At 44.7% G+C, this 22,909-nt stretch overlaps 1 protein-coding gene across 5 annotated transcripts in view; it reads left to right on the top strand.

The window, feature by feature from the left end:
- The window catches only part of LOC102224974, a 30,359-nt gene that overhangs the window by 5,439 nt on the left and 2,011 nt on the right, over nt 1-22,909 (top strand). For 3 of the 5 annotated variants that reach the window (XR_002752173.1, XR_002752172.1, XM_023327661.1), the window contains exons 10-20: nt 3,976-4,194; nt 4,293-4,439; nt 4,514-4,714; nt 4,790-5,002; nt 5,075-5,299; nt 5,367-5,471; nt 5,549-5,686; nt 5,775-5,882; nt 5,960-5,997; nt 13,034-15,248; nt 15,406-15,517. Coding sequence is in view for 3 of the 5 variants with exons in the window: in XM_023327661.1 (XP_023183429.1) it covers nt 3,976-4,194; nt 4,293-4,439; nt 4,514-4,714; nt 4,790-5,002; nt 5,075-5,299; nt 5,367-5,471; nt 5,549-5,686; nt 5,775-5,882; nt 5,960-5,997; nt 13,034-15,248; nt 15,406-15,517 (3,721 nt within the window). In the remaining 2 variants the exon portion in view is untranslated. Of the gene's footprint in view, nt 1-3,975; nt 4,195-4,292; nt 4,440-4,513; nt 4,715-4,789; nt 5,003-5,074; nt 5,300-5,366; nt 5,472-5,548; nt 5,687-5,774; nt 5,883-5,959; nt 5,998-13,033; nt 15,249-15,405; nt 15,518-16,522; nt 17,265-22,909 lie in introns of those variants that run through there. The other 2 variants (XM_023327663.1, XM_023327662.1) reach the window with 2 other exon arrangements.

Raw genomic sequence — 22,909 nt, 5'->3', positions numbered from 1 at the left:
ATCTCTAGATCTATAACTCTAGATCTATAACTCTAGATCTATAACTCTAGATCGTTCCTCTTTAGGTCCAAAAATAATAACTTCAGTTTTGTTTCTGTTCAGCTGGAGAAAGTTTTGGCACATCCACACATTTATCTGTTCTAAGCATCTGTTCAGTGATTGGATGGGGTCAAAGGTCACCTGGTGACATCGTAATGTAGAGCTGTGTGTCATCTGCATAGTTATGGTAGCTAATATTATTTTCTGTTATAACCTGAGCTAGTGGGAGCATATAAATATTGAATAAAAGGGACCCTAGGATTGAACCTTGGGGTACCCCACATGTGACCTTTGACCTCTTTGATGAGAAGTTTCCAATTGAAACAAAGAAATCCCTGTTCTTTATGTAGGATTCAAACCAGTTAAGCACTGGACCGGAGAGTCCGACCCAACTCTCCAGTCGATTCAGTAATATGTCATGGTCAACACTGAGGTCCAACAGAACCAGCACCGTGGTTCTGCCACAGTCCGTATTTATATGGATGTCATTGAACACTTTGACTAGGCCAGTCTCTGTGCTGTGGTGACCATGGAAACCAGACTGGAAGGAGTCAAAGCGGTTGGTTATCGTTAGGAAGCTAGTTAACTGTTTACACAGCTTTTTCAATAACTTTGCTGATGAATGGGAGGTCAGAGGTCAGAGGTCGGCCTGTAATTCTGCAGTAGTGATTTGTCCAGATTGTTCTTTTTTATAAGTGGTTTGATTACTGCTGTTTTCAGAGCCTGGGGGAAAACGCCTGATGAGAGCGATGAGTTACTATCTGGATCAGATCAGCAGCAATAACAGGCAGGACTTTCTTAAAGAAATGTTCTAGAGTTATAGATCTAGAACATCCAGACAGCAGGAACTGGAGCTTATTGACTTATAATTTCCTGTAGGGTTTTATAATTAAGTAGTTGAAATTGGGTCATTTTTCCTGTATTTGTTTTGTTTGGGTTCAGCATTGGTTCTGACTTTATAGTGGATGTTCAGATTAATCCTCTGATTTTTTGAATTTTCTCTGAAAAGAAGCTGGAAAACTGGTTGCAGGCGGCAAAACATTGGAATTCAGGCGTAACGTCACAGGAGGGTTTGTGATTCTGTCAACTGTTGCAAATAAAGCTGGAGCATTGTTAATGTTTTTGTTTATGACATCTGCAAAGAAAGCCTCTCTTACATGTTTTAGTGTTAAATGATAGTTACGTAGACTTTCTTTATAGATGTCACAATGAACATGAAGTTGAGTTTAACGCCATTTTCGTTCTGCCCTGCGGCAGAGTTGTCTTGCAGATCTAACTGTTTGTGCATTTCTCCATGGAGATTTCTTTTTACCAGACACAACCTTCATTTTAATGGAATCAATAATATCTGAGACTTTAGACTGAAAATCTTTTACCAACTTATCTACATCATTACAGCTTAAGGGTGAGGAAGAAGAGTAGATTTGATGAAAAGTTTCTGCTGTGTTTTCAGTGAGAGAACGTTTTGTGATGGTTGCTGTTTGTCCAAGTGGGTTAAAAGATAAAGAACTTTCAAAGATAACAGGAAGTGATGCGACAGGCGACATCAGTTACAGAGACATTGGAAATATTCACAGCCTTACTGATAACCAGGTCCAGTGTGTGTCCTTGAGTGTGTGTTGCTTGTTTGACATGTTGTGTTAGACCAAAAGTCTCTAAAATATTAGCGAGCTTTTTTGCCCCTCTGTCTTGGGGGTTGTCAACATGAATGTTGAAATCACAGACAATTATTAAACAATCATAATCAATACATATAAGAGATAGAAGTTCATTCAAGTCAGTAAAGAAATTTTCCACAAAAGTTGGAGTTTTGTATAGAGTTACAGTCAAAGTTGGTTTGTGGCCTTTAACCTCAATTTCAAGATACTCAAAGAGGTGAAGTGACCCAAAGAGATTTTACTACAATTTATGGTATTCTTAAATATTGAAGCCACGCCTCCTCCTTTTTTATGTTTTCTATTTTCACTGAAGAAATTGTAGTTAGGAGGCGCAGATTCAATTAGTACGATCGATTCATTATTGTCATTCAACCAAGTTTCTGTCAGAAACATAACATCGATATGCTCAGTGATGAAATCATTAATTAATAGAGCTTAGCACAGAGAGATCTGGGATTTAAAAGAGTTTAAGTGACTTGGAGGCCAAGGGTTAGGGTTAGGGTATCTATATTCGGCATTTCTATAATGCCAAATATAGAAATGACAAGAGGAGGAGTTGGAGCGAAATTGCTACTGCAGTTGATAAACCCGGTAACTTTTCAGCTGTTCTTCTTTAACGTGACGTAAATAGGTTCTAATGATTTTCATTCAGTCAGGACTTTACGCTGACACTAGCCACATGCATTGCAGGTAGATTGTAGTAAAGCATTGATTAATGTCTGGTTTTAAAATTAGTTCACTGAACTTGTAGCCATTATTTTGTGCCCATTGTTGGACACCACAGGGCAGGACCGAACCCGAACCGTTATACCTAGGATTTCTGTCGACTAATGTGTGATCTGTCAGGGTTTGAAAATGGGCCGACAATCGGCCGACAGCTCTAAGATCGTGTCTCTGCGCTGGGCTTTACACTAAGGAAATGAGGAAGGAGGGTCAGTGGAGAGCACCGGAGTTGAGCCTTTTTTCATTCAGTGTCATTAACAGAAAGAGAAAAAGGCCGGAAGAGATGATAATGCCGATAATTAAAATGACATCGATAGTTTTAATTTATCGTACGATTAACTTACCGTTTATCGCGACAGGCCTAGACTCAAGTACAATAAAAAGGAACAGTGCAGTAAAACTCTTGAGTAACATTTTAAAAAAGGTTCTTAAGTGAATGTAACCAGTACTACCCACTTTTGAACATAGACAACAACAGTAACCTACAGGCTACTAGTTAGTAAGCTTAACGTGCTGTATTGGTGTTAGCTAGTCATCTTTTAGCTAACATTAGCTGCATCCAACAGCTTTACTGAACTCAGTCGGTTAGTTTGGGGGAAACTGCCAAGTTCTTTGCATTTTGTTGGTTTTCTGCTGGTTTTTTGTTGGACCTGCTGAGCAGCTCTGTGCAGCTGCAGCAGGTCTCCTTCGCTGCTGTGCAGGTGTAAGCTCAGCTAGCGTCTTAGCGCTCGTGTTGTGTTTAAAGGCGGCTTGGAAAAACAGGTTACGACGTGTTAACAATGGATTAAACAGTTTTAACTGCTGAAAAAGCGACAGAGGACACAGATATGGGAAGTGCAGAAGCCCCTACTGTATCAAATCCATATAGGAAGAACAGAGTCGGCCACTCTGAGGTAAAAACAAACAGCTTCTAGTCCAGGGGGCTCAGCTGAATGTGTGGGTGGGCAATGCCCTCTAATGCCCACCCATCCCGCCGGGCCTGGTACCAGTACTCAGAGGAAACGAGGCATTAGGTGTTGAAGGATGTTGGTGGGTGAGGATGTTAACTGTAGCTAGCTGGTTAGCAGAAGACTGTCCATCTGATGTTTTAGAAAAAAGTTCTGGACTTCCAACAGTCTATTAGTAAACACAGATAGCAGGAGCTAATGCTATAGCTACATTGGTGCCAGATGACCAGAACTGCAAGCGCAGAAAGAGAATGAGGCTAAATGACGAGCGATTAGAACCCCGGCTCTCTGACATCAATGATCCTAATCCTTTTTTCTTTTTTTTTTACCCCTCCGGGGGTCTTTTGTGGGCTCTAGTGTCCCTTGTATAATAGTGGGCTGACAGGAAACGGGGAAGGAGAGGGGGGAAGACATGCGGCAAATGTCGTCGGGTCCGGGAGTCGAACCCGCGACGGTCGCGTCGAGGACTCAAGTCCTCTAAATATGGGTCGCGCTAACCGCTACGCCATCATGGCACGCCCCCTGATCCTTTTTTCAGAATGGCACCTGCTACTGGACCATCGGTCTCCTGTATTTCTGGGTATTCTCTTCATATTTCCCTCCTACAGGAGGACGTTCCCGGATATCCGGGTCAGATCGTCGCCAACATCGGCCCCCTCAGGACCAACGTAACCTTTGACCACCGGGACTGTTCGGTGACTCTGCTGAAGAACGACCACGTCCTGATCAACCTGCTGATCAACACCTTGACCAACAAGAGGCGGGCCGCCAACATCCGGCCCAAAATCCCCTTCACCTTCCGCTACACCAAGGAGGTCCGCGAGCAGGTACCGGCCCGGAGTCCGATGGGACTGTTCCCCCTGGAACCGGTACTAAACTGGTTCCACTGCTAAACAATTAGCTACATGAACTTTGTCTGTTCCAGGGAACCATCGCCTCGCTCAGAGACAAGGAGGGGCTCGTCAGCTCCACCAAGCACGGCAACTTGCCCTTTGACCTCTGCGAAAACTTCAGCGATGCAGAATTCGACTCTGACGATGTGGGGAAAGACGTGGAGTTCACAGTGACCACGGTGACAGTAAACTGACCCGAACCGACCCGGTCCCGTCAGCCAGCAGAGGCTGACCCGTCGCTCTGTTCCTGCAGGAGAAAGCCCAGGTCAGAGCGATCCGGCTGAGGAGGATGAGGAGGAGCAAGGCGGCCGAAGACAAGATCCTGCAGGAGCAGAAAACCCGCGAGCTGGAGGAGCGCCAGAGGAGGGAGGAGGAGCGCCAGAGGAGGGAGGAGGAGGCAGAGAGGAGGAGGAAAGAGGAGGCGGCTGCTGCTCTGGCAGCGGCCAAAGACAAGGTGAGCTGGAGCAGCAGGTGGCGCTGTGGGGTCGGTACCTGGGCTAACTGGACTAACTGGGCTGCTGGTCTGCAGTGGACTCCGTTCGGCTTCAGGTACAGAGTCGCCGACTCCATGCTGGAGGTCAGCAGGGAGCGCTTCCAGGGCACCGTGCTCAAAGCCATCTGCAGGAGCCCTCCCAAGGAGCCGAGGGAGGAGCAGGAGGAGACACAGGAGGCAGATGTGAAGGAGGAGGAGATGGTGGTGAAGGAGACGAAGCCGGTGCAGGAGGAGAAAAGAGGCATTGAGGTTTGGAAGGTGGAGCAGCCGCGAAGGTTTTGGTTGGAGTTCTGGAGACAGAACTTCCCGTTTCTGTGTCAGCAGGTCAAGCAGGAGGAAACGGAGGACGGCGAGCAGCAGGAGGCGACGGGACCGATTGGGAGGAAGGAGATAAAGCAGGAGGAGGAGGAGCAGCAGATCGGGGCCCCCAACCCGCCGGCCCCCGAGGTGGGTCGGCTGGTGATGACCGTGGACGGCCGGCAGAAGCAACTGACCTTTGGCCCCAATGACCTGCTGACCCTGGCCACCATGCTGGTGGGAGACAAGGTGAGGAGCGGCCGTGTCGGGACGCTGAGCGGCGGCTGGAGGAGTAACGGATTGTTTCCTCCTGCAGGTCCGCTTCAGCCTGGCCACGCACCGCCTCACCAAGGAGGAGCGCGCCACCTTCATTGAGATCCTCCCCGACTCCTTCGAGGAGTCCACGGAGCAGCGGATGCACGTGAGGCCCCCTGTCCTTGTGGAGGCGCACCCCCTGTCCTCCTGGAGGCCGGTCTGACACAATGCTTCTCTCCTCAGGGCATTGTGATCGAATTCTCTGAGGACTCTGGACTCATCAAGTGTTCGGAGAACCCTCAGCTGTTCTTCAAAATGTCCGAGGTGGTGGAGAAGAAGAAGCTGGAGCTGAACGAGAAGGTGGAGTTCAGCGTCGTCCCGGTCAGTCCTGCTACTCTGTTTGGCTAGCTTTCAGTCCACAGTGAACAATCCTGAGATTTTTCTGAAATGTGTCTTGGTGATTATGAAGCATCCGACAGCAGACGGAGGGAAGCAGGCCATCAGGCTCAAACGCTTCACGGAGAAAGTTTTTCTCCCGGTTCGCAAACTGAGCGGTGTCGGAGCAACCAAAGGGAAGGTGAGCTCCTCTGCATTGTTTGCACTAAACAGAGATTGGTTTTCACCTCCAACGCTAATCTTCCTCTGGTTTTGTAGATGACCATCAAGTTGGCAAAACCTCCAGACGGAGCTGAGTGAGTAAATGTCCCTGTTCTTCACATCTTCTCATGATGTGGTTTAATCTGCAAACGGGATCAGGGACGAAATCTCTGAGTGCACAAATGTCATTTTGAGGGAGAGCAGCTAGCACAGCTAGCAAGCCGTGTTTTGAGAGTGAGCAATAAAAATTTGGAACTAAAAGAAATACTCCTCAACTTCAGGCACTTCAAGTTCTAAAGATTTGGCCACATTGTTTTGTTTTCATTATTATACCTAAAGACATACTTAGCAGATCATTTTTGGTCAACAGAAAGAGGAATATGATTTTTTTTAAATTCTGTGTTTTCCAATACAAACGTTACCTACCATTGAACGATAAACATTCAAGATAAAATACTTTGATTAAATTAGCAGTTTGGTGCAAAGGTTAAGATCAGAACTGGTAGTTGGGGGCAGGGCCGCAACTACATATTTTTGAGGTGGATGCGAACATCATCATTGTAGGCGAGCTTAAGCTAACCTGAATATTTACAACTCTCTTGCTGATACACTGACATTTCTTACCTTCTGTCTTTCAACCACTTTGAAAAGCTTTTCTTCGTCTCTCCAACATCTTTATCCTTCCCCCTCTTCCGTTTTCTGTTTTGGGCCCCGGAGTTTTTTCTGCGCCCCATCTTTAGCTCCCTGTTGTTGAGGCATTACTACAAATTTAAAAGAAAACAAAACGCGCCTCAGCCGCTGCCCAAGCTGCCTGTATGGGAGGGGGGCGCCTAATCAGTGCTGTTCCTCTGTTATTGATCATTTCATACACAAACAGCTGTTAAGTACATAAAATGCTGACTATATAAAAAATAAATTTCCCACATCGTTTTTGCGCCCCCTCTAGTGCAGCGCCCCTATGCGTTGCATACACTGCATAGCCACCTTTTGCGCCACTGGTTGGGGGCGCTGGTGAGCAAGATATGGCGTAGGACGTACTTTTCAGAGCTCCTGCAAAATCCGTTTTAATTACATAAAAAAGAGAAAAAAACAGCATTAACCACGGTAATATCTGTTGAAAAATTGGAGAGAAAACCTTACGGTTATAAACAGCCGGACAATCCGAACATAATCATCCTGAATGGCCGAAAAACTGCAAAAGTATAGATGCGGAAGCGATGCTAATGCTACAAGGCCTGCTAGGACCACGAGACAGCGGGCAACAGGCGACGCTGACCCACCGACAACCACCGGGTCTGACGGGCCAAATATGAGTAACGAAGAAATGAAAGCGGACATCTTATTGTCACTGAGAGGAGATATCGCTAAAGTGATAAGAGACGAGCTTAAAGGCGCATTAGCGGAAGATTTCCAAGCTATAAGATCCGAACTGCAAGCGGTCCGTTCCGAAATTGCTAACAACTCAAAGGCCATACAAGCTGAAATGGATATTATAAAGACGGAGGTCCGGGACTTAAAGGGCGGCCTATCAACGTGGTCAGACCAGGTTACTTCACTACAGTCTACTGTAACAAGTTTACAGAAGGAAATGTCAACGCTCAAAGATAAATGTGAAGATCTAGAGGGGAGAATGAGAAGGTCTAATATCCGTATAGCGGGCATTGAAGAACGTCCTGGCTCCAGCTCCCCACAAGCTGTGGCAAAAATCATCCAAGAAGTTCTGCAGATGGACCGAGACATAAAGGTGGACCGCTCACACCGTACACTCACCGGGAGAGGACCCAGGGACCGTGAGACACCAAGAGTCATCATCGCTAAATTACATCATGACGGGGACGCGGCGGAGATCCTGAGGAGAGCCCGGGGCAGAGCTCCGCTTTTTCACAATGGCCACCGTGTCGCCTTCTTCCCCGATTACACGGCCAGCGTAGCCAAAGCAAGAGCCACCTTCACGGAGGTACGGAGGGCGCTGCAGGGCATCAAGGAGGTCCGCTACGGCCTCCTCTATCCGGCCCGATTTCGGATTACATATCATAATGAAGAAAAGGAGTTCCTCGACCCCAAAACGGCTATGGAATACGTCCGGAACAATATTACTCCAACAGAGTCAGCCGAATAAAGGTACCGTTAGCCTATAGAGACAATAATATTAGAAAATATCTCATTGTTATGGCTAACGTTCATATAGCTCTCTTTATAAGGTTTATGATGATAAATCTATAGATTTCAACGATAGGAGCAAATACGCTGTTTTATTTTAGATTCCTTTTTTAGGATTTGCAGGAGTTTCTGCAGTATATTTGAAGCTTACGTGGTTATATTATTTTCCCCATTATGACTTTAGCTTACTTCCCACCTTGTGTACATATCTAAGCGCACCTACTGCACATATATTCAATCTTGGTTGTGCACTTTAGCGGCTCATTTTAGCTGCTGGGGACTATGTCCCAAATATTCAAACATTGTATTTACCTGTTCTATGTTTTTCTAGTTCGGATCCCTCTGTTCCCCGGGGACCCTGCGCAAATTATTTTTGCAAACTTATTTTGTTTCTGTTATTATTATCATTTTGCCTCATTTCTTGCTCATACTCATTCTGTGAGACTAGAAATGCTGGTCACAGTTGTCAAAAATTTGCTTTATCCCTCCCTGTTTGGTTTTGTGGACATTCTGTACATATTCCTTAGACCCCACACAGATAAGACAGTGTTATGCATAAAGGGTTTGTTGCCGTTTATGATATATTCTGAGATGTCTAAACATAGACCACATAGAGATAATGGATGACCCACTTAAAATCGTAACTTATAATGTAAAAGGGCTCCACAATCCAGCCAAAAGAAAGAAAATATTGAATCAATTAAAACAAATCAACTGTCACATTGCTTTTTTGCAAGAAACTCATCTATCTGATACAGAGCATGAAAAATTAAAAAAATCTTGGGCAGATAAGGCTTTCTACTCATCCCACCAGTCGGGGAAAAAAAAGGGCGTTGCCATACTTGTGCACCGGCAGATTAATTTCACACAAACGTTGCTACATAGAGACAAAGAGGGAAGATATGTATTAGTTAATGGTACAATTGATGGCATAGAAGTATCGCTTGTAAATGTGTATGCACCCAACACGGATGCGCCTGATTTCATAAAGTCACTGTTTAAGGTAATATTACAGCACAGTACTGGGCTGTTGTTGCTGGGTGGGGACTTCAACTGTACTCTGTCACAAATATTGGACAGATTACCCACTCCAAAAACCCCCCTCTCTAGAATGAGTAGGATGCTTAAACATCAGATTATAGAGACGGGTATTGTAGACATATGGAGAAGCAGGTTTCCCAGAACTAAAGACTTTACTTTCTACTCAAACAGTCATGCCTCCTACTCTAGGATCGACTATTTCTTTACCCCAAAGTCAGAACTGCATAGAATAGTAGATATCGAAATATTACCTATTACTATTTCTGACCATGCACCTATCTTATTAAAATGGAATATAGGACACAGGCTAACATCTAAACAATGAAGGCTTAATACGTCCCTGCTTAACGACAAGGTATTCATTGCATTTATTACAGAGGAGCTCAAGATATACCTAGAAACTAATACATCTACAGAAACAACACCTCTGATATTATGGGACTGTGCCAAAGCATTCCTTCGGGGCCGCATAATATCCTTCACATCTGCGAGGAAAAAACAGAAGAATGCTAAACAAAAAGATTTGGAGGACAAAATAAAGAATTAGAGCTTAAACATAAAAGACACGCTAAAATCTTGAAGGAATTAAATGCAACCCGCAGACAACTAAACAGCCTATTGTCAGATAAAGTAGAGGGCAACTTGAGGTTCACTAATCAAAAATATTATGAATATGGCCAGAAGGCTAGTAGGTTATTGGCATTTAGATTGAGGAAACAACAGTCCTCCAACATGGTTCATAAAATAAAATCCCAAGAGTCTATTGAGACAAGACCTGACAAAATAGCAGAGGCCTTTGCAAAATTTTACAAATTATTATATACAAACACCGATACCTGTAATAATGACCAAGAGCTCACAGATTTTTTAAATAATATAAAATTGAACCACTTAACGCAGGGGTGTCAAACTCCAGTCCTCGAGGGCCGCAGTCCTGCAGTTTTTAGATGTGCCACAGCTACAAAACACTGAAATGAAATGACTTAATGACCTCCTCCTTGTGTAGATCAGTTCTCCCAGCCTTGCTAATGACCTAATTATTCTATTCAGGTGTGGTGCAGCAGAGGCACATCTAAAAGTTGCAGGACAGCGGCCCTCGAGGACTGGAGTTTGACACCCCTGACTTAACGGATGAGGCGGCGTTGAACTTAGATCAACCGATTGAGGAATGGGAGATCAAGCAGATAATTAAGTCACTTAAGAACAACAAAAGTCCAGGCCCAGATGGATTTACAAACGACTTTTATAAAACTTTTCTAGATCTTCTGGCCCCCCTGCTATTAAAAGCATATCACCATGCTTTAAAATCCAAAACTATGGCACCATCTTGGACAGAAGCCACTATAGTAGTAATCCACAAAGAGGGTAAGGATCCTACAGACTGCCAGTCCTATAGACCTATATCACTGTTGAATACAGATTCACGCATACTCACAGCAATCCTAGCAAGACGACTTAACAAATTCATCACCCAAATCATACATCCCGATCAGACAGGATTTATTGTAGGCAGGTACTATGCTGATAATCTAAGGCGCTTACTAAACATAACAAGCGTTCAAAAAGAGAGAAAGATTGAATCAGCAATCATATCCTTAGATGCCCAAAAGGCGTTTGACAGAGTGTCTTGGAAATACTTAATTCATACTTTGAAATGTTTTGGATTTGGCCCACATTTTGTTGACTGGGTGCAAACACTTTACTCCTCTCCACAGGCAGCAGTTAAAGTTAATGGCTTTAGGTCTGCTAGATTTTCATTAGAACGGGGGTGCAGACAGGGGTGCCCGCTCTCACCCCTTCTGTTTGCCATTAGTGTTGAACCGTTAGCCCAAATCATTAGAGATGATGCTAATATTAAAGGGATAGAAATTAACAAGGAAGTACACAAAATCTCATTATATGCTGATGATGTATTATTGTATTTGACAGTACCTAAATCAACAATCCCCCACCTGGAAGAGCTCATCTCTCAATATGGATTTTACTCAGGCTACAAAATCAACATAGAAAACACGGAAGCTATGGATGTAAATGGCACAATTTCAGACTTCATAAAAGTACAGAGTGGCTTTAAGTGGCCCAAGAACGGTATCAAATATCTGGGTATTCAAATACCTCCACTTCTATGTGACCTCTATGAGGCAATCTATAGCAAACTTCTACGAGTCATTAAAAATGACCTGGAGCGTTGGGATACACTCCCTATCTCTCTGATAGGTCGTGTTGAAAGTATCCGTATGAACGTTTTACCAAGACTACTCTATCTATTCCAGATGCTACCGGTGGAGATTCCCAAATCTACTTTTGACACTTTAGATAAAATGATAACTGGATTCATTTAGCAAAAAAAGTGACCTAGAATCAGATTGAAAACCCTGCAGTTACCTAAACCCAAAGGGGGCCTCAAACTCCCAAACTTCAAATATTATTACTGGGCTGCACAACTTAAACCCTTATTAGTATGGCTACAGAATAGTGCAGATACTCGTTGGCTGGAAATAGAGGAAAGCAGGTGCTCAATACCACTACAAACATTACCTTTCTTAGATACTCCTGCAAAGGAAATGACAATCTGGACAAAAAACACCCTCAAAGTTTGGAACAAAATACAATCGGCTTTTAAATTATCAAAACAGATTTCACTTTTATCAAATATAGGATATATAAAGACATTTACACCGAACAACTTAGATTCTGGGTTCAAAAACTGGTCTAATTATGGGCTATCTCATATCCACCAATTAATTAATAAGGAGAATTTCAAAACCTTTGAACAGATAAAAAGTGAATTTGGCCTCCCTAAGACGGACTTCTATAGATACTTACAACTTAGAACCTTTGTGACGACACACAACAATTGGACTAAACTTCTTGAATCTACACCTATAGAAAATTTCCTAATGGACATACAAAGGGGAAAGGGAAATGATAAAGTAATTAGTAAAATATATGACCTGTTTCTGTCCATAAATGTGCACGATTCCACAAACATAAAGCATAAATGGGAGACTGAATTGCAGGAGTCAGTAGCAGGAGACACATGGGAAGAAATATGTACTGAAGCACAATTAACAACAAATTCTAATACATGGAGAGAATTCAAATGGAAAGTAATAGTCTGGTTTTTCAGAACGCCAGCAATAACCAGTAAAATGGACCCAACACAACCCAGTCCATGCTGGAGAAACTGTGGGACGCAGAATGCAAATCATACTCATATCTTTTGGGCTTGTCCTAAACTAAGTGTATTCTGGGAGGACATTTTTGAAGCTCTCAAGGTAATTTTCAGAAGAAATGTTCCAAAAACCCCCTTGGTGGCAATTTTGGGAGTAATACCCTTTGGATTGGAGAGGAAGGATGATAGATATCTTCTAAGAATCTTGCTCACAGCAGCATTGAAATGCATAACTATCAGATGGCTGAAGCCAGGACCTCCTACATATAACACATGGATACAAAAAGTTTGGGACATTCATTTGATGGAAGAAATCACATATTCCTTAAGGCTTCAAAAAATAGTTGTTAATATAAGGTGGAGCTTCATACCGTTATTATTTCAGTGACACAATTACAGGATTGCCCTTTTGCACTTGTATGTTCTCTTGGGTCGGTCTAAAATACCATGGTGGGAACCACTTTAACTCAGGGGGGATTTAATCGTATGTTTTGTATTTATTTTATTTTGCTGTTATCTGTCTGTTGATTTTGTTTTGTTGTTTTGTAATCATTATTACATTTGTTAAGAACACCTACTGTCTCATCTCCTGTTGCCAAGTTGTAATGCAGATGACAAATGTCAGTAAGAGACGGAAGAATGTAACCTTGAACATGTGTTGTAAAAAATAAAATAAAAAAAAAAGAACTGGTAGTTGGGAATTTGTTGACTTATGTGCAAACCCCAACCCTGTCTGACCTCTGTTAACGTTTCAGAAACCAGAAACCAGAGGCAGACAAACAGAAGGCCGTGTTTAAAACGATAAAGAAGGACACCAGCATCTCCCGCCACAAGTACCGTCGCAGCCGGAGTAAGGAGAGGAGCAAAAGTCGGAGTCCATCCAAAGATCAGTTTGGCCGCGTGGCGAAAAAGAGACACAGCACAAGTGTCGAACGAGAACGCAGCAACAGATACAGACGAAGCCGAGAGAGGTCGAGCAGGCGCAGCCGGAGCCGCAGCGGCAGCCGCAGCAGGAGCCGCAGCGGAAGTCGCAGCAGAAGCCGCAGTAGAGAGAAAAGCTCCAGGAAGAGGAGCAGGTCCAGCAAAGAGCACGAGGACAGCCACCACAGAAGGCCGAGCCCGCCGCCACGGCGAGGCGCGGTGGTAGATACCGAGCTGGCAAGGAAGAAACGAGAGCTGGAGGAGCTTAACGAGATGATCGCCTATAAGAAGTCTCTGGTTGACCCCAGGGGGCTGGAGCCTGGAGGCAGGACCTGCATCGACTACGACCACGGCAGGATCAGCATGCCTCGCTCAATTCTCAAGAAGCGCCCAGAAGAACCAGATTACATCCGGCCTCCCTATGATGACCCCTACTATGACCGCCCGTACGGTCCGTTCCCAGGCCGCCGCTACGGCGAGCCCTACAGCGACCCGTACCCTCACCCGTATGCAGACCGGCCATACGCAGACCGACCGTATGACAGCCGTCTCTATGGCGACCCTCCCTATGGCGGAGCCCCTTCTTCCAGCCATCGCTACACTGATCGGTATGACGTGTACAATGAGCATTACGACAGTCACTTCTATGACCCCGCGTACAGGGAACGTCCCTACGATCCTTACCCACCAGTAAAACGAAGTAGATCTCCAGAACCTCGTGTCTCTTCCCCACCTAGCCAAGATGCTAACATCTCTGCTAAATCCTTGACTCACTCAGTCTCCACTTTCAGACCTCCGTCTCCCATCGACTCTCCTCCAAAAACACCTTCTCCCAAACGAAAGTTCACAACTCCCCCGCAGTCCCCTCCGGCTCAGAAACCCCCTCTGCACCGATTCCTTGACATGCTCAACAAGAAGACGGTTGCTGAGAAGACCTCGGAACCGTTGGATGTTACAGACGACCTCCTGCCTCATGAGCGAGCCCTTCAGGATGGCAAAGGCTTCTCTAGTATTGTAGGTATGGCTCAAGAGCGCCCCAGCAGCAGTCTGGTCCATGAAGTGGAGATCAAGCAACCAAACTCCAAACAACCCTCTGTGGAGAAAATGGGTGATGGTCAGAATCCAGAACCCTATGATAAGATACAAAGTCTGCTACGTTCAATTGGCCTCAAGCTGAGCTCTGGCGAGGTTTCCAAACTGGCCAGTAAAGCTCAGGAGAAAACCTTGAGCTTCAAGTCGTCATCGATGGAAAGAGAGACATTTCCTAAGGAAGAGTTGCGGAGCGGCAGGACTGGTTCTGTGGAAATGGATCATATCCATTCTCCCTCTCCTGCCAGATCTTCCAGCATTGAACCGCTCAGCAATCTGAAGCCGGTCATTTCGGAGTACGAGAAATTCTTTGACCAACATGAGTTTGAAGAGCAAAAGAAGGCGCAACATCTGCAGAGCCATACCAAGATGACAGGGAGCACACCACCCACCGTTTCCTCTCCAAAGCCTCCTCCGGGGCCGCCTCCTGCCCACTACCAGCACCCAACCCCCCCACTCAACTGGCCTCTTGGTATCACCACCACATCCCACGGCCCTGATGCCCCAGCTGCAGCCGCCCAGCCCCACCCCAGGCTGCTGCGCCCCCCAGGCCCTCCACCAGGGCCTCCTCCACGGCGCCAGGCACAGCACCTTCCTGGCCCTCCGCCCCAGCGCCCAGCTGGACTGCCTCCTTTCACGACAGCCTCCACTCATACGGTTCTTCCGTTCATTGGCCAAGCCAGTCCTGCTTCAGCCGCCAGTGGAGCCACCTCCTTACAGCCCACACCCACTCCCACCATGACACCAGTAACCTCAAGTCCTTCAAGCTGCGACCAGTCGCCCATGTCTACCACGGTGGTGCGCTGCTTGAACCTGATTGAGACTGTGAAGTCTCTGAGCACCCCGCCGCCAGCCAAACCTGTTAAATCTGTCCAGTTCAGCTTACCCTCAGTGTCGTTCAGCAGCTCGCCGCCCTCACTGGAGACGGACGACGACATCAAGGCCAAGCAGAAGGAGAAGGTAAGATCAGCAGAGTCCTAGTTGACGCTCTCAAGCCCAGGTTAGCCTGTAAAACACCGTAAAGAAACGGCATCTATCTTTACAAGTGGCCCAGGTTTCTAGGAAGATGCTGTTCTTGGCTTGGTAGATTGCTAAAGATGTGGTGCTTGTGTCACAGCTGGATTTGTATAATCAGAGGCTTCTGGAGAAGAGGGAACAGGAGTACAAAGAGAGGCTTACCCTCAGGAGACAAGGAGAGAGGAGCAAAGAGGGTCCGCCAGTCCCGGCAGGTAAAACATCTTCTTTATTTACAGACATGCTTAACTAGCAAGGAATCATGTAATAGTTATGATTACTGTCCACCTCAAACAGTACCTGCATGCTGTAGTCGGTGCTACTGTCTTTTTGTTCAACCAAACTGCTGCTTTTTGCTGTTTCCTGAAGACTTCAGTCATCCAGGTTCTTCCAAGAAGGCCCGATGTAACTGACACGTCTGTCTTCAGACATGCTCAGGTCATTCACAAGATGTCAAGTTTAGACACCCTTCATTGGGTGAGTTTATGTAAACATGACTTTAGCAAGGTCCAAGTCAAGAAACCAGATTATTACAGACATGGATTTGTGTAACCATGCCCACATTACCTAAACATGTCTGTTAGCACGATTCTGCCGCAGCAGTAGAATTTTTACATTTACGGGCATGTGGTTGTTTTCCATCTATGAGAGACCAAGAGATTTTTGCATGCATGTACAGCTCTACATGACTTCAATGCCTGGAACATGAGCAAAACATCGGTTCAAGCTCATGGAGCCACAGACTTGTGGCTAAGACGATGGTCAGCAAGTCGTTAGCCGGATCTAATGCGTCGTCTCTTCGAGCAAGCAAAGAAGCCGACTGCGAGCTCAACTCTACAAATAAAGTGCTCTGTTCCTCTGCACCTGGTGACCCACTGGTCAATAAGGAAGGAGTCGGACTTCAGATTAACGTTTAATAGAAATGAGGAGATCCAGTGTGTTGGGTGTAAAACTTGGTTTTAGTTACCCCATCTTTCAAACTGACAATATTCAGAAGTTGGCTATAGAAACTTAATTCAGGAAGTTTTTTTTCGTGTCAAGCTAAACCTCAAACAGCTAGTCACTGAGGTGCAGATAGACTGTTTTTAGCTAGATGTTATTTCAAGCGGAAGTTCGCTCCATGGTCACTGTAGGCACATCCTTCAACTTCTACAGGCTGGTACTGAGGATGGAACATGTTCGTGTCATTAAGACGTTTCATCGGTGACCTTCTTTTTCAGGTTAGGACCTTGGTGAAGATAGACTAACGATGCCCTGACCTGCTCCCAGGTTATCCACTCCATTCCCATCAAGGCTTTTAAGTGATTGGTATGGGATTCCCTGCTGAGCCCCAGTATCTGTGCTGGTCTGTGATTATGTCATCTGCATCACTACAGAGAGCTTCAGCCAGTTGTTACAAACCGCGGCCGACTTCTGGTGCGAGTCAGTGTGACGGGCTTTGCACATGATTTCATTGATCTGACAAAGTTGGAGTTTCTCCAGTAGTGGATACCTGCCGCTAATTTGCTAATAGCAGAACTTATTTGTCATTTAGTGCTTTAGTGTTTTTGCTAACTTTGAAAACATTTATTTCCAGGTTTTGAAATGTTAATTTACTTGCCTGTTTTGTAAACTTTAAGTTAAAGTTTGACATCTGTGTTGACATTTAGTTATTGACTGCTGTTAGCATGTAGCATTACAGTTAACAGTTTAAAATCTTCTGATGTCCTGTTTAGACTCTGCTAAATATGGTGTTGGTATAGCTCTTTAGCATTAGCTTCCGTTAATTACAGTGTTGATATAACGCTTTAGCATTAGCGGAACTAATATTAGTGCTTTTTGGTTAGTGCAACAAGCTTTCTAGTTAGCGGTGCCCACCATTGAGCTTCTCCAACAATTAGCATCTTTCATAATGTTCCATAATGCCAACAGACTGTATCAGGCCCTGTGGCTCCTGATCTGACTGTGTAGGAGAGAGAATAACTCATTAATAAGGACGACCCTGTAAAAGTTGGGGACCATGGTCTGGTTTTCACTGCAGCTGCTGCGGTCCGTTACATCCAGCAGTTCCTCCATGCTAGCTTCATCTACCAAAGCACCAGCTGGCTAACTCTAAGGTGGGCAGATGGGCCGCATCGAGCTTGGACGTTTTCAGGGTTGCCCCCCAGCGGTGACTGAGTGCAGACACTTCTGATGATCTCCCTGAATGTAATGTTTGATGCGCACCGTATCAGAAACAAACCCTCGGCTTTGACCAGGATCACTTCTGCAGAAAAAAGATCTCGTCGTCATCTTCCCGCAGCTTTAATCATTTTGGGACCTCAGCGTTTCGTTGCTCTCTGTAGCACTCTGTGTGCTACCAACCGGTCATGACGCTTACCACAGGGAGAATCTCGGAGCGAAATGCGGTTGATGTTTTAGGCTGAAGATGTGCTCCAGGACTTGGTGAGGCCTGGAGGGCAGCATGGCTTTTTGTAGACATGGCTTTATGAGTGCAGGGTTCAGTCAGATAACTAGGGATGCTCACTTAGAGCGAGCTAGTTGTTGGTCACCTGCTGTTACTTTCTCAACATTGCAGAGTAAGGCTAAGAGCAGAAAGCTACATGTGAATATTAGCATCACCTGTTAGAGTAATTCATCACTTGCAGCTTAGATATCACTGACTTTCTGGTAAACATTAGAAGCTAAAGCTAAATCAGATTTATGAAGGGCTTAAGTCTGTTTGAATTAAAGAACCTGATGTATTTCTGGGTCGGATCTGTTCATTCTTAACATAAAAGCCATGTTGAAAAAAGCCTTGTGGGTTCCTGCGGTCCCTGCTCTTCATGTTTTCACCGGATGTTGCGTTTTGTTCGTGGTGCGTCTTTCAGACAGGTGCTAGTAAAGCCCATCCGGGTAAGTTCACTTCGGTTCTGTTTTCTTCAACCATCCAGCAAGACGTTGCACCAAAACATCTTTAGTCTTTATAAAGCTGATGAACAGTAAGTAAAACCCACCAGACTGTATTAAGGGTCGTGGTAATTTGTTCTGTCCGTTAGATTTAATTCAGTTTCTGTATCAGGTGGAAAATGTGTAGCTGCTAAAAGCCTTAATTTGTGGAAAAGGCTGAACAAGCGACATGTCTCTGCTGTACTCCTCCTTTCTAAACGTTTAGTTTCATATTTAGAGATTTGACCCGCCTTTGTGCCACAGAACCAGCCAACAGAACCATATCGATTTAAGAGTCTTTATGCTAGAAGTATCAGTTAGCTGTAATGTTGAGTAGTTTGAGATAAAAGTGTGTAGATTTTCACCGGGATCTTCTTCTCTACAGCTACAATTCACTGTAATTGAAATAGAAAGTTTTATCTGTATTTTTATCAGATATAGTTATCAGAATAAGTCAGGATCTCGGTTGTTTGTCGTCGGCGTTCCCGTCGGTACAGCCGCTAGTCTGATATCACCTCAGGCTAAACTAACCTTTATTAAAAAGGTTTTCCTAACTTTGTGACTTTATAAGTCTGCAACTTTTCCATGTTGTGCTGAGAATTTCTATTGTTTGCATCCTCAGGTTGAGCGTCCACATTCCCAGTTTAGACCAGACTGGTCCAGTATGGAGTTTAGCAACTGAAATGAAAATCTGTTCACAGTGATGAACAGAGGCAGCATTTAAACACAGACCCATCTAATGGTTTTCTGTCTTTTCTCTTCAGGCTGGTAGACTTTAATAGAAACTTTGTTTGGTCCAGAAGGCGTTAAACTAACCCACAGACTGGAGAAAGGAAAATTCATGCCAGTGTTTTGGGGATTTGGTGTCATGGGGCCAGATGTTAGTGAACCTCTACTTCACTGTGTTGAGATCGGTTCCTGTTTCTACTTCATGGATGGATCCTTGGGCCGCGCTGAGAGGAAGGAACCTTGGCAGGAGTCGGTCCTTAGACCTCCTTAGCAGGGGTCTTGGAAAGTTTCCGAAGTTTAGTCGGCCGCCCTCTGTGGCGCTCAGCTGATTTTGACGTTCCAGTGGGGTCCGTCCTCCAGCACCCGGCTCTCTGACGACGGATCGGCCCTCCGAAGCCGCTGGGCCCGAACTGAACCCGAATGCAGGCTGCTCTGAGACCAGGGTGGATTTTACATTTATTGACATGAAGAACTCCCTGCTTGATGACATTACCCCCAAATCCTCTTTTCTGAATCGATTAAAACCCGGGGCATTTCCTGAACGATGAACATTAAACAAATGACACCTTTAGGTACAGACCTGAGCACAGCTTGTTCACTGATGCATCCTAGGTCTAAAGTTGCTCTTTTGGTTAGATAGCTAATAGAAGTTCATTTCAGTTCTACAAACAAAGTACTGGACCACGAGCAAACCGTCAGAGCAAGATGAGGAGGAGCAGACTCGTTTATTGGCAAAGAAACTCGTTGTGCTGAACCTTTAGACATTAAAACGTGATGTTCTTCATGGTTGCTTGACTTTTTGCGCGTCACATTTCAACGTCTGAACTTTACCTAAAGGATGTGGAGCCAATCTAGAGACGGCAGGTAAAAGTCTTGCGGTGCTTTTCCGTATTTGCGGGATTATTTGAAGGTTTCATAACTTGATTAAAATGACAAACTTTGCTGGGTGATGTTTTTTCTTGACGGTTAAAGGTAGGTGACTGTTTTGATCTCTTAAGCTAAAGTAATACTTTTGCTCTAAACTTGAAGCTGTGAAACATTGAAACCTCTTTACATTCATTACTCAACATTTTTTTCACATTAGAAGCTGTAGTGTTGAGGATTTAAAATAAAATCTCTTTATGTAGTAAATATTATTTACATAGAAATGTTTTGTATGAGCTAGTGACTTTTAACCTGTAGAAACAGATCAGGAGAAAACATTCAACAGTTTAGACAGGAAACCCTGCAGGTTTTCTCAGTTTCCTGAACTCAAGACGCCAAATCGAAACGATCGGTCCCTTATCTCAAATCGAAACGATCGGTCTGTTATCTGGCCTCGGTAGAAGTTGATGCCATGCTGGAGCAGGGATGGGCAGTTGCAGTACTGTCTGTTAGCATAAAATAATTTTGATTCTTGCATAAATTTTGATTTACTTTAGTTTATGACCAACTCATCAGTACGTTTGCAAACCTGAAAACCAAAAAGTATTGTTGGTATTTTTAGTTTTTTCTGTTTGTGGAGCTTCACCTGCAGTAACGTTCAGTCGCAGCCAGAAACACTGGAAGGGTTTTAAATACAGTTAGCGTTGGCCTTATCGCTATAAATGCCAAAACATCAGGGGCCTCATGTATCAAACACTGCGCAGTTTTCACACTAAAGCTCGAATAGATTTAGAAAAAAACTCCCGATGCATGAAGCCGAGCTGCCGTTCCTTTATTCATCCTGATTTACAGGAAACAGAGCAGCTGCTGCTCCGCCTGTCGCCTCCATAAATACATATTAATGTAAATTGTATAAATACCAGGAAGTTGCCATGTGAAGCCGTAACCATGGCAACGCCCTTGTTTGTAGCAGAATAAGTATCTATAATAATAATAATATAGTTTATTTACAAGTTGCTTTCAGGGCACAAAGGTCACCTCACAAAAATTAAACTAATACATTTTAAAGAAACAAACTCCAAATGAATCCTAAAGATCTCAGAGCAGCAGAGCGTTCAGCCGGGGTTTCAACGTTTCTTCTGAATCCAGGAACCAGGAGCAGAAGTTACATTTACAGAGTCCAGATGATTTCTGGCTCCACTGGAGGACGGCTGCAGCTGGACCGGTACCGGTACCGGTACCTGCTTTAAGTTCTGCTCAGAGCTCCAGGATGATCAGTCTGGATGAATCTAAACGATCAGAAACCAGCAGATCAATCTGATCTCTGATCAATGGCTCCATGTTCTCCATCAGAGCCAAAGCTCCTCAGGTAGCGGCTCACCTTGATGCAGCTACTGATATACCTGGGATTGTCTCCACACCTGATCACCTGATCAATAATCAAACTGTTTGATCAGCCCTGGTTTCTCTCAAGTGAGAATAAATAGATGCATTCAGACGATGAGTTTCATCTTTATGAGACACAAACTGAGCAACATGATTATTTACATTGAGGTTTTCACATCCTTTATTTCTCTTTTCTTTATTCTGTGTGTGTGTGTGTGTGTGTGTGTTAGCTTATTGTCTGAGGATAAATGCGGGTCAGTTTCATTTTTTAAACAATAAAATCATAAAATCATGGGGTTTGATGCTTCCTGGTCTAAATAACTGAATCAGATTTCAGTGGATTTATGTGAGTTTTGACTTTTTGTAGTTTGATATTGTCCAGATAGTTTGTGTGGCTGCCGCACATTTTCACAGCAGGGAAAAAGTTTGCATATATTTATATGCTACGTTCATTTTCATACATGCCGATTTGTGCGTAAAATATGGCGCCGCACATGTTTCGTGTATACGTCGATGTCGACTTGAGGCCCTGAAGCTGAACTGCTCATCCCTGCAGCAAAGGAGAGAATTCAAGCAGTAACTGAGTTGGGTTGGAGGCCGCTGAGACCTGCAGGGCGTTGGAGGGGAACTTTACTGTGATCTGCACCCACTTATTTCTGTAACGCTCCAGGTTGATTTCACAAAGATCTATTAACTTAATAGCACAGCGGTCCACCATCTTTCACATCTTCTGACTGTGGAATAAAACCAGTTTCTACCCGGACCGACCAGAACGGCGGCAGCAACAGGGACAGCATCCAGAGTCGGTTGCATTCTAATTTAGTCTGACTTTTGAAACAAGTTTATGTGTTAAAGGGTTAGTGACAGTAGCAGCTCCTGTAGTGACTTCATCTAAGAGAAGCCTGCAGGTTGTACATGATATGCCATGCAAACCAGAGAGCATGAAGATCCACAGCAGTAGCTGTGGATCACGAATACTTGGAGAGTAGTAGGAGAAAGCAGCATGGTCACTTTGTCCTCCACAGCCTGTAGCAGCAGAGCCACAGAGTCAGATCAGGATCATCTCAGCCAGTCTATCAGTTTTATCAGAGCGGAAAGGTTTAAGCCTCGACCTGGTGTCTGTCTCACATCCCAAACTGGGAGCTGAAGGAACTGCTCTTTGATCCTCTAGAACAGGGGTGGGCACTCCTGGTCCTCGAGGGCCGGTGTCCTGCAACTTTTAGATGCATCTCTACTTCAACACACCTGAGTCAAATAATGAGGTCGTTAACAGGACTCTGGAGAACTTGACTGCACTTAGGAGGAGATTCAGCTGTTGGATTCAGGTGTGTTGGACCAGGGAGACATCTAAGAGTTGCAGGACACCGGCCCTCGAGGACCAGGAGTGCCCACCCCTGCTCTAGAACCAGCAGTACCCCTGCAGTCTGACAGCAAAATATCACAATTAGCCAGAACAGCTTGGAGGCAGTAGTTGGTAGGATGTTGATGTTCGGTCGCTCTGTGAATGTTGGGGTCAGTTGTAATGCATTTTTATTCCAAAACAATAATACGTTCTAATATTATGCATACAAGATTGCATCATTGAACATGTTTCTGTTCGCCTGGCCTTGGATCGTCTCGTTGCAGCCGTCCAGATTAACAGACTCTAGTGGATCTTTGTGAAAGCAGTCTGCGGTGTGATCTGAGGCACGTTATGATCATGTCTGTCAGATGATCCTCTC

The sequence above is a fragment of the Xiphophorus maculatus genome, chromosome 22 (genome assembly GCF_002775205.1).
Source record: "Xiphophorus maculatus strain JP 163 A chromosome 22, X_maculatus-5.0-male, whole genome shotgun sequence".
NCBI lineage: Eukaryota > Metazoa > Chordata > Actinopteri > Cyprinodontiformes > Poeciliidae > Xiphophorus > Xiphophorus maculatus.
This window is presented reverse-complemented; position numbering and strand designations above follow the sequence as displayed.